Genomic DNA, 14,998 nt, shown 5'->3' with positions numbered 1-14,998 from the left:
TGAAGAAAAGAGGAAGGAAAGAAGGGAGGATAGAAAAAAAGACAAATGATATGAACTCAAAAGTTCACTTGCACTGTGCCAGAGCACGGATGTCCCCTCTCCCCTACTGGCTTTACACTCATGCTGCGCTGATCCGTATATCACAGTTGAGATGATAATGCTCTACAATCTGAGCTTGAGAGCGTCTTTTATTACCATAACAAACTTGCACATCTTTGTTGAATGTTAGAGCGCAGTTAGATCCGGTCAAACTAGTCATCTCTGATTGGACAAGAGACATTCTATGAGTCATCAAAAGTGGCGATGTCCTGATGTTTCCACTCAAACATCTTACAATTAATGACTTCATCACATTTGAGTGAGAAAAGGGAGTAAATAAAGAATAGGTGAATGTTCAATTTAATATGAGGCATATAGACATGTAAGTAGCCTAGGCCAGTGATATTCAACTGGAGGTACAGGAGGTTCACCAAATTATTTCATCTGAAGCATTTTTTTCTCTTCAAACACTGATATTTAAAAAGAGCCAAAAAGACTAATATCGAAGAAGTGTATGGACGTGATAATGAAGGCAGCCTAGAGAAAGGCCCCCGAAGGTAATTGTAAAGGAATTTACAAAAGATTCACTGAATGAAAATGCTGATGTGGTACACCAAAATAGACAAAAATGTGGAGAATACAATGCAATCAAGATTTTTTGTCCATATCTCACAGGGCTGCATCAGAGCACTACTGCCATGGCATCTGCAAAGTTTTTATTCATGGATTCTTAAGGTAAGGATGATGTAAGAATGTTCTTCAATGCCATGTTGACTTCTTCGCACAAGATCACAGACACATCACATGAACAAAGTGGGAGAGGGAGGGGTGTGGGGGGAGGGTCTGGTCTCTATAAACGTTCACGTTGCTACAATACTTCAAGGAAATCTCTAACTCCATTCTTTGGATAAGACAGATCATAGGCCAACTGCTTTAAGACTCTATAAGATTTTTGTTACATTTTTACAAGAAATCCTTGGGATCAATGACTCTTCATGATGTCAACTACACAGGTGATTGCCTGCAGTCCATTAACTCAACCTGTTCAAAAATATACTCTTCTATGGCAGCTCATGTTTCGATGTATGTGTTTGCTGCAGCTGTGGTGATATTTACTGTGTGTGGGAACCTTCTGGTTATAACTGCTGTCTCTCATTTCAAACAACTCCATACACCAACAAATATCCTTCTTGTCTCACTGGCCATTTCTGACTGTCTTGTAGGTTTATTTGCAATGCCAGTCCATTCTATGCTTATGCTTGAATCATGTTCACTGTTTGCGTCAACGTTTTGTGCCTTATATAATATGATCAATTTCCATTTAACATTTGTCTCTATATACAATATTTCTTTCATTGCTGTGGACCGTTACATTGCCTTAAGCAATCCTTTTCTCTACCTCAAAAAGGTATCGTTGTCTCTAGCATTCATTATTACAAGATACATTTGGATTGTGTCACTGTTTTACAACTGTGCACTTCTTTATTTCAATGGAAACTTCAGGAACAAATGCCCAGATAAATGCTTTGTTTCTGTGGATGAAGTGTGGACTACTGTTGATTTTATTGTTGTTTTTATTTTACCATGTGCCACTATCATAACTCTGTACGTAAATGTATTTTTCATTGCAAGAAGGCATGCAGTATTAATCAGAGCTGTGCTCAAGGACAGAAAACGACTGGATGTCCACAACAATGGTGACTCAATGAGATTGGAGAGGAAAGCTGCCAAAGTACTTGGAATTCTTGTTTCAGTGTTTTTGATATGTTTAATACCGTATTATATTTGTATGTTACTATACGATGTGTTAGCTCAATCATATGAAATTGTTGTCAATGCCATGTTGACACTGTTTTTCTTCAACTCTACTCTCAACCCCATAATCTATGCACTGTTCTATCCTTGGTTTCAAAAAAGTATGAAGTTAATTCTGACATTCAGAATATGCAGAACAGATTCCTCACTGATGAATGTGCTCTCAGAGTAACGGAGTCCCTCGACAAGAGTTGTGTCTCTTCAGACATTAGCAGATCCATCTTTTTTTCTCCATATACTTCCTCTATCATTTCTTTCATTGCTGTTTTCCCCTATTTTGTGTGAATTGAGCCTTTGCTCTACATGAAATGTCATTCTACCTCTGACATCTTTTAAATGTATAATCCAAATCGTAATAAATTCATAATTGTTTTATTTGGTCAGCACAGGGTGGCCAGGGACATATCTACATAACAGGGGCACGGGGCACCCTAAGCCTCCATGTAATACTGCTACTGCCGTTGGGGGACTATTCATTAAATGTACACATAACTAGATGCACTGCATAGCGGTACACAATATGACCGCCGCTCAGTTCTGCACATTCTCTCCACAAAAATAAATTATGCTTGTCAACTTTCTTGTATCGCCTATTTGTGCAATTTATGTGCACGTATCTCCTACTCTTGCAGTACATGTGTATAAATGAGTGTGCGCATGTGAGTTTGCCTTTGTGGACAGGAGTGTGTGTGTGTGTGTGTGTGTGTGTGTGTGGAATCTGTGGATGTGTGTGCGTGTGAGTGAGTGTGTGTCATTCTTAACCATGCCGATGGGTGTACAGTCACTAAATGTACAAAAATGTATTTATTTTATAGCCCCCCATGGATAAAATGGCACAAAACTTGGCATACTGCCAGAGTGCAGTTCATAACATTTCATCTGAAGATAGGGGCGATTACAGCAATATGATACCACATCAACTTAGCTTTTAACCAGTCATTTGTGATTTGCACCGCCATGGTAAATACAGTAATGTGTGTGTGTGTGCGTGAATGCGCATGTGTGTGTGCATGTGTGTGTGTGCCGCTACAAAACACTATTTTTATACCTCTTCTACAGTTCCACACAACATTACACTTACGTGGTAGTGAGTAGAGGGCCCATAAAGCCAAACTGAAGTATCCCAAGGTCTTTATTTGGTCGGATAGAGAGTCCAGAATGAATTTAATCAAGCCATCTTTAGGGGAACATTTCAGCAACATTTCTGGAAAGGTAGGCTATTGGCTCGATGAAACAGGGACATAGCTACAGGGGCACGGGCCACCCCCAGGTGTTCGTGTAGAACATAGGCCTTCACCTAGACCATAGACTGTCAACTGGTGTGCCGTGAGGCAAGGTGAAGTGTGCATTAATACCTTAAAGTATTCATGATTCACGATGTATAAGGATTTTGCACGTGTTAAAATTGTTATAATTGGGCCAACCATATCTTCAGTGTTGGAGTGCACATGTGAGGAGCAAAATATAGCAGAAGATGCCGTTACAACACAGCTAACGCCCCACTGGAAACAAATGAGGTACCTGAACAGCCTTCCGTGCATACATACAGCCTATTATTTCAGCCATTTTAGACAGTTGGATGTCTGGAATCAGTCACAGTAAACATTGGTCATTGTGTTATCCAATTGGGTGCAGTGAGATTTTCAAATGCATGCTTGGTGCCGTCCTTCAAGTTGAGCCATTACATTAAGCGTGACCAGACCATTAATCTGAAAGATTACCAGGGTCTGGATTTTCCAGGCTAACATTTGAACATAAACAAGCACAATTTTAATACAAATCTGAAATAAAGTCTGCACATGTAATGTGGGAACAGAGCAAAAGCTTGCTAAAGTACATTTGTTTGGAATTGTTTTGAGAGCCAACTGATGTCTCAGAATAAAGGCATGTCCACCACATTTATTGTTTTTTTTTTAAAAAAGAAATATATAGTGGGGAGAAAATGTATTTGATACCATGCTAAAGTTGCTTAAAAAGAAGAATATAAAATCATCATTTGACAATAAAGGATTCCATAGTTCCGTAGACTATTCGAAATTGCGCTCTGAGCAGCGGAGGACAGTGAAACTAAATATTGGTCGCTTATCCGGTCGTAGCTTACCATGCCTTACCAGTGCATGGCTTTGAATATTTTAACAGTTGCCAACAAATATAAGGGATTCAGTCACTCAGTCGAGTTTATTTGATATTCGCGGCATGCACTTGAAACACTGATCAAAACTTCTGACATGTTAAACTGACGTTAACCACTAATTCACCACAAAATAAAATGCTGTCGTAGCTTGACGCACAGTAGCCTATGGTATGCCTACCTCTGAATCAACATGAACATGCATACAAGTTGCTAGAACTTTATTTTGCTGAGCTAGGCCGTGTATAGCTGACCATCCATTGTTACAATGTTACAAAATGCGCGATCTTCTCTGTGCATGTACGGTTATAAGTAAAGCGTCAAGCGTAGGCATGTATTAAAGAGATTTCTGTTAAAAACATTTTTTTTCAGTTGTCAAAAGTGGTGGGGACAAAATCTGTGATAACAAAAAGTGCTGGGTACATGTACCCAGCGTCCCCGGTTAAAATGAACGCATGCCTCCGTTTTAAAATAGCCTATAAATAACATTTTTAAGTACAGGTAGGCATATAAAATGTAGCCTAATGTCCATCTTGTCCATCTCTTTCGTCTTCGCCTTGACAACTATAGCCTATTCACGGAAATGCGGTCTTGTAACCGCTGAATTAATCTAAAAGTTGCCTATCGAGTCTTTCAGGTTGAACTGAAGGCTATTTCCTTCTGATAGGCCTACTGTAGGCGATTTTCTAAAACCATTTTCATTCATTTCAACAATGGTTTATTGAAACGTCGTTTGATTAATTTCGCCAGTCATCACCTTCATTTGAATGATTAAATGAGATTAAAGGAGTCGACTATTGGCGGATATGCAGTCTTATACCCCTTACATTGATCATTAAATGCAGTTGAAATGCGGGTTGAAACTTTCTGCCACCTGGTGGTTGTTTGGGTACATTGCCTTAGCCTCGAAAACAGTTGGCTTGACAGCCTACGGGATCTCTTCAGGATTGCCGCGGCAAAAAGTGCATTCTCAACCCGTACCCACTGTACAAAGCATATTTGAAGAAAATGTGAAATGGAAAGCTATTGGTCAGTTGGAGTCAGGACTCAAGCAATCAGGTTTCTTGTTGTGGTGGGAGGGAATACAGTAAAATATAAATATCAACGTGATAGCATTCTTTGAGCAGTCATACCTCTCATGACTCTGTTGATGGGAATGGTGATCATTCCCGGTCCGATTTTCCTTTCTGTACATTACATTGCTTTATTTTTCAGGCATTTTCAGCGGAGACGCTCCTGGGCAAATGATTTTTAATGAAAATAACAACACAGCTAATTGCCAGCTGCCCTTCAACTCATCCTGTTTGAACATCTCTTCTTCTATGACATCTTATGTGCTACTGTATGTGTTTGCTGCAGCTATAGCATTGTTTACAATGTGTGGAAACCTTTTTGTTATAATCTCGGTCTGTCATTTTCATCAACTTCACACTCCAACCAATATCCTTATTCTGTCTCTTGCAATGTCTGATTTTCTGGTTGGTTTATTTGTGATGCCCGTACATGTCCTGATTTGGATTGAATCATGCTCACTGTTTGAGCCAATATTTTGTTCCTTCTCTAATATGATTAGTTTCCATTTAACATTTGTCTCCGTATATAATATTTCTTTCATTGCGATGGACCGTTATTTTGCCTTAAGTAACCCTTTCCTCTACTCCAAGAAAGTTTCAGTGTTATTAGCTTTTATTATAACAACACATGTCTGGATTGTGTCCCTGTTTTACAACTGTGCACTTCTTTACTTAAATGGGAATTTCAACCATGTATGTCCAGGTAGATGTCTTCCTCGCATGGATGAGCTGTGGTTTACTGCTGATGTTGTAATTGTTTTTATTTTGCCATGTGCTACCATTATAATTCTATACATGAACGTTTTCTTCATAGCTAGAAGGCACGCAGTTGCAATCAGAGCAACATTACAGGACAGACAAAGAGTGAATGACCAGAGCAATGTTTACTCGTCAAAATCAGAGAGGAAAGCTGCCAAAGTCCTTGGAATTCTTGTATCAGTGTTTTTGATATGTTTAATACCCTATTATATTTAGAGTGCATGAAAATGCACTCTACTGTTATCCGATTTATTCTTATTAGAGTGCATGAAAATGCACTCTACTGTTATCCGGTTTCTTCTTCTTATTATTATTAGAGTGCATGAGAATGCACTCTACTGTTATCCTGTTTCTTCTTATTATAGTGCATGAAAATGCACTATATTGTTCTTCCTAGGTTTCTTATTATTCCAACTTCTTCTAACGCTCGCAATTCAGCTTGAACCGTTTAACGTAGAAACTTGATTCAAACTTTGCTACGTAGGTCTTACTAAGGAGACCTGTGCAATGTATTTTTCAACTTTGTAACTTTTATACTTTTTAAACTATAAATTAAAAACTATTAAAAATTTCCCCATAGACTTAACATTGCTCATTATGACATCACGGCAGCAATTAGAATGTTACGCCAGGTGGCCAGTCCAGGTGCAGCAGCTCTCTCTCTCTCTCTCTCAGGCTCTTGAGACTACATTTTCTGTTCCCTGTATCAACTGTATCAACATAAGTCTTCCTAATTCCATCCAACTTTCTATCCATTCATCTTCTTCAAACCATTCACTCATCCACCCATTCTAAACAATCTGCCTATCAACATCAATTAGACGGTCTACATTCAACTTTTAAACAATCTACTCTGTCTCAGGCTCAGGTATCTCTACACTCTGGCTCTCTTAAGACTAGCCAGTTAAATTGATTACACCTGTATCTGTATCCACTACTCTCAGTAGAGAGCTGTGTCTCTCCATTCTACAAGAATATAAGGCACATTCCATCCAACTTTCTATCCATTCATCTTCTTCAGACCATTCACTCATCCACCCATTAAACTGTCTATCAACATCCATTAAACTCTCTGTCTATCAACATTAATTAGACTATCTACATTCAACTTTTAAATTATTTACTCTGTATCAGGCTTTAAGGATACACTCTGGCTCTCTTAAGACTAGCCAGTTAAATTGATTACACCTGTATCAACTGTCAGTTTCTCTGGCTTTAAGCATACAATCTCTCTGAAGACTACATATCCTGTTAACTGTTTCCTCTGTCCACAACTGTTTCAAAATAAAAGTCCTCACTGCAATAATACACTATTAAATCATTTAACCATTGAAACTACTCAAGTATTTAACTGTTCAACCATTCCAACTGTCAGTTATCATCAACTATGCCTCCAGTCAACTACATGAAACCTCCATGTACCTAGCAACCAACATAGCAACCATTAAAATTAAGCGTTTATGACCGTTTCCATAGCAACCAACATGATTATACTGCAGTAACTTCTTGTTTCCTGATAGTGCCCACCATGGATACCCTAGCAACAAATGTTTCAACATTAAAGTCCTCACTAGCAAGTTATCTAGTTAGCATGGTTAGCATTGTTAGTATTTTTAGTATAACTGCAAAAAATCATCAACTAAGTTAGCTAATCAACCTGGTTAGCATAGTTAGCAAAACTAGCATTGTTAGCATAGTTAGCATTTTTAACATTACTGCTAGAAATCATCGGTTAAGTTAGCTAATCAACCTGGTTAGCATTGTTAGTAAAGTTAGCATTGCTAGCATAATTAGCATTTTTAGCACAACTGCTAGAAATCATTAGCTAAGTTAGCTAATCAACATTTTAACATGAATAGAAATCATTAGTTAAGTTAGAACTGGAATGTTTCAGCTTTAAACTGTCTACCTGCACACTATCAACTCTCTGTAAACTACGCAACCACCATGTTTACCCTAGCTACACCTTAGTAACCATATCTACATTATCTATCTTTTTTTGCATTTTCATGCACTGGTAATTCCTTGGAATTGCATTTCTAGTTATTTTTATTTATCTTCTAACGTTTTTGTGCGTCCAATTCAGCTTCAACCGTTTAACGTAGAAACTTCATTCAAACTGCGCTGCGTAGGTCTTACTTAGGTGACTTCAGCTATGTATTTTTCAACTTTGTAACTTTTATACTTTTTGAACTATTAAATAAAAACTATTAAAATTCCCCCCATAGACTTAACATTGGATTATGACATCATAATAGGGCAATTAGAATCTTATGCCAGGTGGCCAGCCCCACCTGCAGCAGCCCTCTCTCTCTCAGGCTTTAAGCATACAATCTCTCTGTGAAGACTACATATCCTGTAAACTGTTTCCTCTGTCCACAACTGTTTCAAAATAAAAGTCCTCACTGCAATAATACACTATTAAATCATTTAACCATTGAAACTACTCAACTATTTAACTGTTCAACCATTCCAACTGTCAGTTATCATCAACTATGCCTCCAGTCAACTACATGAAACCTCCATGTACCTAGCAACCAACATAGCAACCATTAAAATTAAGCGTTTATGACCGTTTCCATAGCAACCAACATGATTTTACTACAGTAACTTCTTTATTCCTGATAGTGGCCACCATAGATACCCTATCAACAAATGTTTCAAAATAAAAGTCCTCACTAGCAAGTTAGCTAGTTAGCATGGTTAGCATTGTTAGCACAGTTGGCATTTTTAGCATAACTAATAGAAATGGTTAGCTAAATTAGCTAATCAACCTGGTTAGCATTGTTAGCATAGTTAACATTGTTAGCATTTTTAGCATAACTGCTAGAAATCGTTAGTTCAGTTAGAAATGTAATGTTTAAGCTTTAAACTGTCTACCTTCACACTATCAGCTTTCTTTAAACTATGCAACCACCATGTTTACCCTAGCTACACCTTAGTAACTATATCTACGTTATCTACTGTATCTATACATTTTCGCATTTTCATGCACTCGTAATTTCCCTGGAATTACATTCTCTAGTTGGCGATTATTCTTCTTCTTACATTTTTGTGCGTCCAATTCAGCTTCAACCGTTTAACGTAGGAACTTCATTCAAACTGCGCTGCGTAGGTCTTACTTAGGTGACTTCAGCTATGTATTTTTCAACTTTGTAACTTTTATACTTTTTGAACTATTTAATAAAAACTATTAAAATTTCCCCATAGACTTAACATTACATTATGACATCGTAATAGGACAATTAGAATCTTATGCCAGGTGGCCAGTCCAGGTGCAGGAGCTCTCTCTCTCTCAGGCTTTAAAGCCCGTATTGCAAGGTTCATTTTCCAACAAATTTGCATTATTAGCTTGTTGGTACTACTCGCCTAAATTGTTATCCATTGTATTTGATGTTGTTGGGTGTCACAAAACGGAATATAACACGCAAAAGTATACTATTTTACAGAGGTTTGCAATGATTCTTCTTTCCCCCTCAATGCACACTATTGCGTCACGTTGGGGACCAACGAACAAGCCCCCTTGCGATTGATTGACATTTGACAATGACATGAGAGAGGAGTAAAGAGAAACGGGCAAGACAGTGCTCAGCGGTAAAAAGTTCAGATTATAGATAAATAGGTAAATACATAGATATAGATATCCTATATATACATAGACATAGATAAATCACGTCACATTTGCTGGTCCAGGGTGGCCTGACCAGCGATCAAAACGCAGTCCACCACCATAGTTTACATGCAACAGCACTGCCTAATCGACGGCTTGCAACAGGGGGATCACAGGTGGCAAGTAAACCAAAGCAAAGCTAGCATGATGCTTTATATTTTTAGATCTTTTGACTAAGTTTACTGTACTTATTCAAACTAACGACATCACCACTGTCACTAGATATAAACCCAACGTTGACTTTCACTCGGTGCTATTCACTGACTGTAAACAAGTGTCCTGATATTATCTATGCATGGTCAGACTAGCTTGAGCTCAATTAACGATATCAGCAACACAGGACGTATCTCCACTCATTCCGCTTGGGCCATGCATTTAATTACCTTTCACTGCCTTCCCAGCAAACAATTAACGTTCTGCTAACTTTCACTGGTTACATGCTGCCACTCAGACATGCCACCACTACGACATGCTTCCATTTAGACATGCCTCTATTTCGACATGCTGCTATTTAGACATGCTGCCAATCCGACACATTTTAGTACCCCCATTCCGACAGTTTACAAATCCTATTTTTTTCCAAGTCAATTTAACGGACCCTATGAGCCCGACGGATGCAAAGTGCGTCAAAAAACACACCCATTCTTCTCTGTTACATTGCTCCGTGATTATTAGTCACAGCGAGATGAGACCTATATTGCATGAAAGAGCAGAACCGGGGCTTTCCAACGAGACTAGACACGTGTCTGTACGATCAAGTATAAAGTATAAAATAAAATCATGAATTTAAATCATATTTACAGTCTATATTGCTCTGCGTTCACGCACACAGCCACTGCTCTCGCTTGGATTACTCCGGGACCAGGCATCGCACAGACATGACAAGCATATCAAATGAAAGAGGAGAAACAGAGCTTTCCGTTGATACCAAACACATCGATCCTTTTGTGTTATAAAAACAAACGAAGTGACAAACAAATAAGAATGTCATACAGCTTCGGCTCGCTACTTTCGTTTGATTTACTCGTGAAACGCCTGGTCAAAAATATATGACTTGCATGTCAGATAAAAGAGGAGAGCTAGAGCTATCCACAGATACCAAATACAACCTTCTAGGCCATAAAAAAGACGAAGTGACAGCAAAATAATAACTGTAACATTAATAGCCTATTAATTACCTCATGTCGGAATGGCACGTTGTTTGAAAAAAAAGTGAAATACCGCCACTGCGACCATGAAAAAAAAAAATGTCGGAGTGGTGGAACTTTTTCCCATAAGGAGACATGCCTCCACTACGACAATTGGACGTCAATGTCGGAGTGCTGGTATGTCGGAATGAACGGCGGATACCCTTTCACTAACGTTAGCTTTTGGTTCCCCTATGGTTCGTTTTTCAGCAACCTACTAATAACGTTTAGAGAACGTTATCTCCAGGTTGTCAAAACAAATAACGTTCCCCTAACGTTTTTACAACTAAAGAAAAAAACGTTATATTCTGGTTGAATCCCAGCAAGCAAATAACGTTAGCCGCTGGTTCTCCTGTGGTTAGTTTATCAGTAACCTTCTAATACCCTGGAGAGAACGTTAGCTCCAGGTTATCAAAGTTTCCCGAACGTTATTACAACTAAAGAAAAAAACGTTATATTCTGGTTGCATTTCTCTTTTCACACAACGTTGCTACTTAGTTGTTTTTAGGTATCTTATTTGTATAACCATATCGGTATTCTCTGGTTATGTGCGTGGGGTTGATTGATGAAAATCGCCCCAGAGTTTCTATGAGTTTCCAATTGAACACGGCCAGCAGCCAATTAAACTGCAAAGTCGGAATAATTTGTTGCAAAATCGACATATAGCCCTATTCTATTCTCCCCCCCCTCTGTTGGATTGATATTCGGCCGACCAGCCAGCCTGTCAGCTAAAGGGGCCAGCGAAGCTAGGTTGAGAAACTTTCATCTCGGGTCCGTGAGTGGGGTGTTGGTGTTTTAGCAGACTCAACCTCGCTAACTTTAAGACATTTGGATAACACAGAGATAAAGTTACTCACGTAGGCTGGCTGTATGGTATCGATCACATTCTTCACATGCACTTGTTCCATTAAGTCCAACAGGCTTTTAAAAAACACTGTACAGGGTAAACCGGGTGGAAGAGCTAGCTAGCCATAGTCCCAGGCAGGCACACAACGATTTCATGCTAACTAATCTGACGAATAGTTTTGGATTAATCCATAATCGATTAGAATGGCACCTGAAATGCATTCATGTTTTTAAAGCTTTATTTGTTATGAAAATATGATGATGAGGACTCCAATGAATTCTTTCTCAAACGTTGAGACTGCATCTTAAACAGCACAATGTTCGGGGGAGAATTGTTTTATATTAACACGTAGTCCAAGTTATAGCCTATGTTACTGTGCTGTTCACTCAGCCTATCCCACAATTCCCAGTCCCAATTTAAAACAAAATAAACCAAAATCCATCATAATTCTGAACCGAGGACTTTTAATGGCATACGATGCAATAAAAACAGCCTGTTTTGAATGTTGAAACAGTGTGTTAGGCTAGCGCCTGCTCTGCTTATGTTTTGATCTGACTAATCGTTTATTATAGGAAAAGACACCGTAGACAAGAAAGTATTAGACCTAACCGCATTTAAATACTTAGCTGACACTTACATATGGTAACAAGCCGTATTCGTCGCAGTTCAGCAAGCAGCTAATGGTAAGTGAATTTACATGCGTGTAGTAACCATGTCATTGCCTTTGTCATCAGAGACGTTCGCTCTCCCAGGTTGCAGATAGGCTGTCGCCGCAGTCGGCGAGTGTACAGCGGAGCCATGCCTCGATGTCGCGATAATTCTACACATTTTTTCCCCCTTTACACTTTGTTGCTGGGAGGTTAGGGGAACGTTAATGCAACCAAATATAGTAAAGTTCCCTAAAGGGTAGGAGAACGTTCTGCTAACCAAAATAAACAACCAGAAAAAAACGTTGTATTTTCGTCAAGAAAACTTTCCTGGGGAACCTTGTGGCAACTTTCGCAACTTTCAGGCAACGTTTTCCTAACCAGGAAAAAAACGTTCTAAAAACGTTCTCCTAACCAGAAATTGTTAGCTGGGTTCACGTCTGCCAGGCTCCAAACTGTCTTCATAACAGCAGTTGCGATCAGTATTAACACAGCCTCAGCAAAGTTAAAACCACTATAGCGAAATGCTAATCGCTAATCGCTAACTGCTAATCGCGATGCCATTTGAACTGCAGTTAGTTTCGCCTACCCTCATAACGGGACCTCTCAAATTCCGAAAAATGCATTAAAATAAAATTGGACAACATTCATATTTTTGTTAAACCTAAGGGTGGATATGATATAAATGGTGTAACGAAATTTGAAGTGTAAATATATAAACTTTATGAAAGTGTAGGCTACGCCTATGACACAACCTTTTCCTATAGGAATAAATGGAAAAAATAGCCTCCATAACAAGATCTCCCCAAATTCAGAAAAATGTATTAAATTGAAATCGGACAACTACGTTATCTTTGGTAAACTCTTAGGTAGCTGTGATATAAATTATGTGACGAAATTCGAAGTCTAAATACACAAACTTTATGTTGAAAGTGTAACTGTGATTTCCATAGAATTTACACTCAAATTAGTAAGCGCAGGTTCAACGTGTCCCCAACCTGTCATCATCAACCGAATTACGTTAAAACTCCATCAAATACCAAAAACGACAAAAACTGTCCTTTAGCAACATCTTGAGATTTTTTCTTAAATGATATTCATATACTGAGTGTTTTATGTACCCATTAATCAAAAGTAGTGTTTAAAATGAACTTTGGCCTTTAAGCATACAATCTCATTAAGACTACAGATCCTGTTTCACTACTCCCTCTGTCCACAACTGTTTCAAAATAAAAGTCCTCACTGCAATAATGCTCTATTAAATCGTTTACCCATTGAAACTACTCAACTATTGAACTGTTCAACCATTCCAACTGTCAGTTATCATCAACTATGCCTCCAGTCAACTACATGAAACCTCCATGTACCTAGCAACCAACATAGCAACCATTAAAATTAAGCGTTTATGGCCGTTTCCATAGCAACCAACATGATTTTACTACAGTAACTGCTTTATTCCTGATAGTGGCCACCATAGATACCCTATCAACAAATGTTTCAAAATAAAAGTCCTCACTAGCAAGTTAGCTAGTTAGCATAGTTAGCATTTTTAGCATAACTGCTAGAAATGATTAGCTAAGTTAGCTAATCAACCTGGTTAGCATTGTTAACATAGTTAGCATTGTTAGCATAGTTAGCATTTTTAGCATAACTGTTAGAAATGATTAGCTAAATTAGCTAATCAACCTGGTTAGCATTGTCCTTCTGTTTATCAACACTCATGTCTGATTCAATTACCACCTAGGAACCTCCACCTAATTTAGCAACCTACATAGCAGAGTAACCACTATGAATAGCCTACCCTATGATAAACCTAACAGCTATCTCAATTACCCTTGCAACAATATAGAAATCATCGCAATCACCCTAGTAATGTTAGCAAAGACCACTTTCCATTCAATTCAACTTTCCATTTCCACTTTCTCTCCATCCATTTACTTCCAACTATTTATTCCTTCATTAAACTTCATTAAATGTATTAAACCACGTCAACCTAGCAACCACCATATATGTCTTAGCAACACCTAACAATCTCAATGACCTATTTATAGGTCATTGAGATTTTTTTATATTATTTGTGTTAACTACAAATTATATTGTACATTTCATTTCTGGCATTTTCATGCACTGGTAATTCCTTGTAATTGCATTTCTAGTTATAGTGCATGAAAATGCACTATACTGTTCTTCCAAAGTATTCTTATTATTATTCCACTACTTCTAACGCACGCAATTCAGCTTGAACCGTTTAACTTAGAAACTTCATTCAAACGTTGTTGCGTAGGTCTTGCTTATGCCATGTCTGCTTTGTATTTTTCAACTTTGTAACTTTTATACTTTTTAAACTATTAGTTAAAAACTATTACAATTTCCCCCATAGACTTAACATTGCTCATTATGACATCACGGCAGCAATTAGAATGTTACGCCAGGTGGCCAGTCCAGGTGCAGCAGCTCTCTCTCTCTCTCAGGCTCTTGAGACTACATTTTCTGTTCCCCTGTATCAACTGTATCAACATAAGTCTTCCTAATTCCATCCAACTTTCTATCCATTCATCTTCTTCAGACCATTCACTCATCCACCCATTCTAAACAGTCTGCCTATCAACATCAATTAGACGATCTACATTCAACTTTTAAACAATCTACTCTGTCTCAGGCTTATACTCTGGCTCTCTTAAGACTAGCCAGTTAAATTGATTACACCTGTATCTGTATCCACTACTCTCAGTAGAGAGCTGTGTCTCTCCACTCTACAAGAATATAAGGCACATTCCATCCAACTTTCTATCCATTCATCTTCTTCAGACCATTCACTCATCCACCCATT

At 38.3% G+C, this 14,998-nt stretch overlaps 2 protein-coding genes across 2 annotated transcripts; both read left to right on the top strand.

Annotated features, from left to right (window-relative positions):
- The first annotated feature begins 1,024 nt into the window (after positions 1 to 1,024).
- On the top strand, positions 1,025 to 2,026 carry LOC134098138 (trace amine-associated receptor 13c-like). Its single transcript, XM_062551109.1, has one exon. The coding sequence runs from the start codon at positions 1,025 to 1,027 to the stop codon at positions 2,024 to 2,026; it is 1,002 nt and encodes a 333-aa protein (XP_062407093.1).
- A 3,281-nt stretch (positions 2,027 to 5,307) lies between these two features.
- LOC134097913 (trace amine-associated receptor 13c-like) lies at positions 5,308 to 6,033 on the top strand. The gene has a single exon (XM_062550863.1). The coding sequence runs from the start codon at positions 5,308 to 5,310 to the stop codon at positions 6,031 to 6,033; it is 726 nt and encodes a 241-aa protein (XP_062406847.1).
- The last annotated feature ends 8,965 nt before the right edge of the window (positions 6,034 to 14,998 follow it).

Source organism: Sardina pilchardus, chromosome 12 (assembly GCF_963854185.1).
Source record: "Sardina pilchardus chromosome 12, fSarPil1.1, whole genome shotgun sequence".
NCBI lineage: Eukaryota > Metazoa > Chordata > Actinopteri > Clupeiformes > Clupeidae > Sardina > Sardina pilchardus.
Note: the sequence above shows the minus strand (reverse complement) of the source record. Positions and strands in the feature narration are given on the sequence as shown.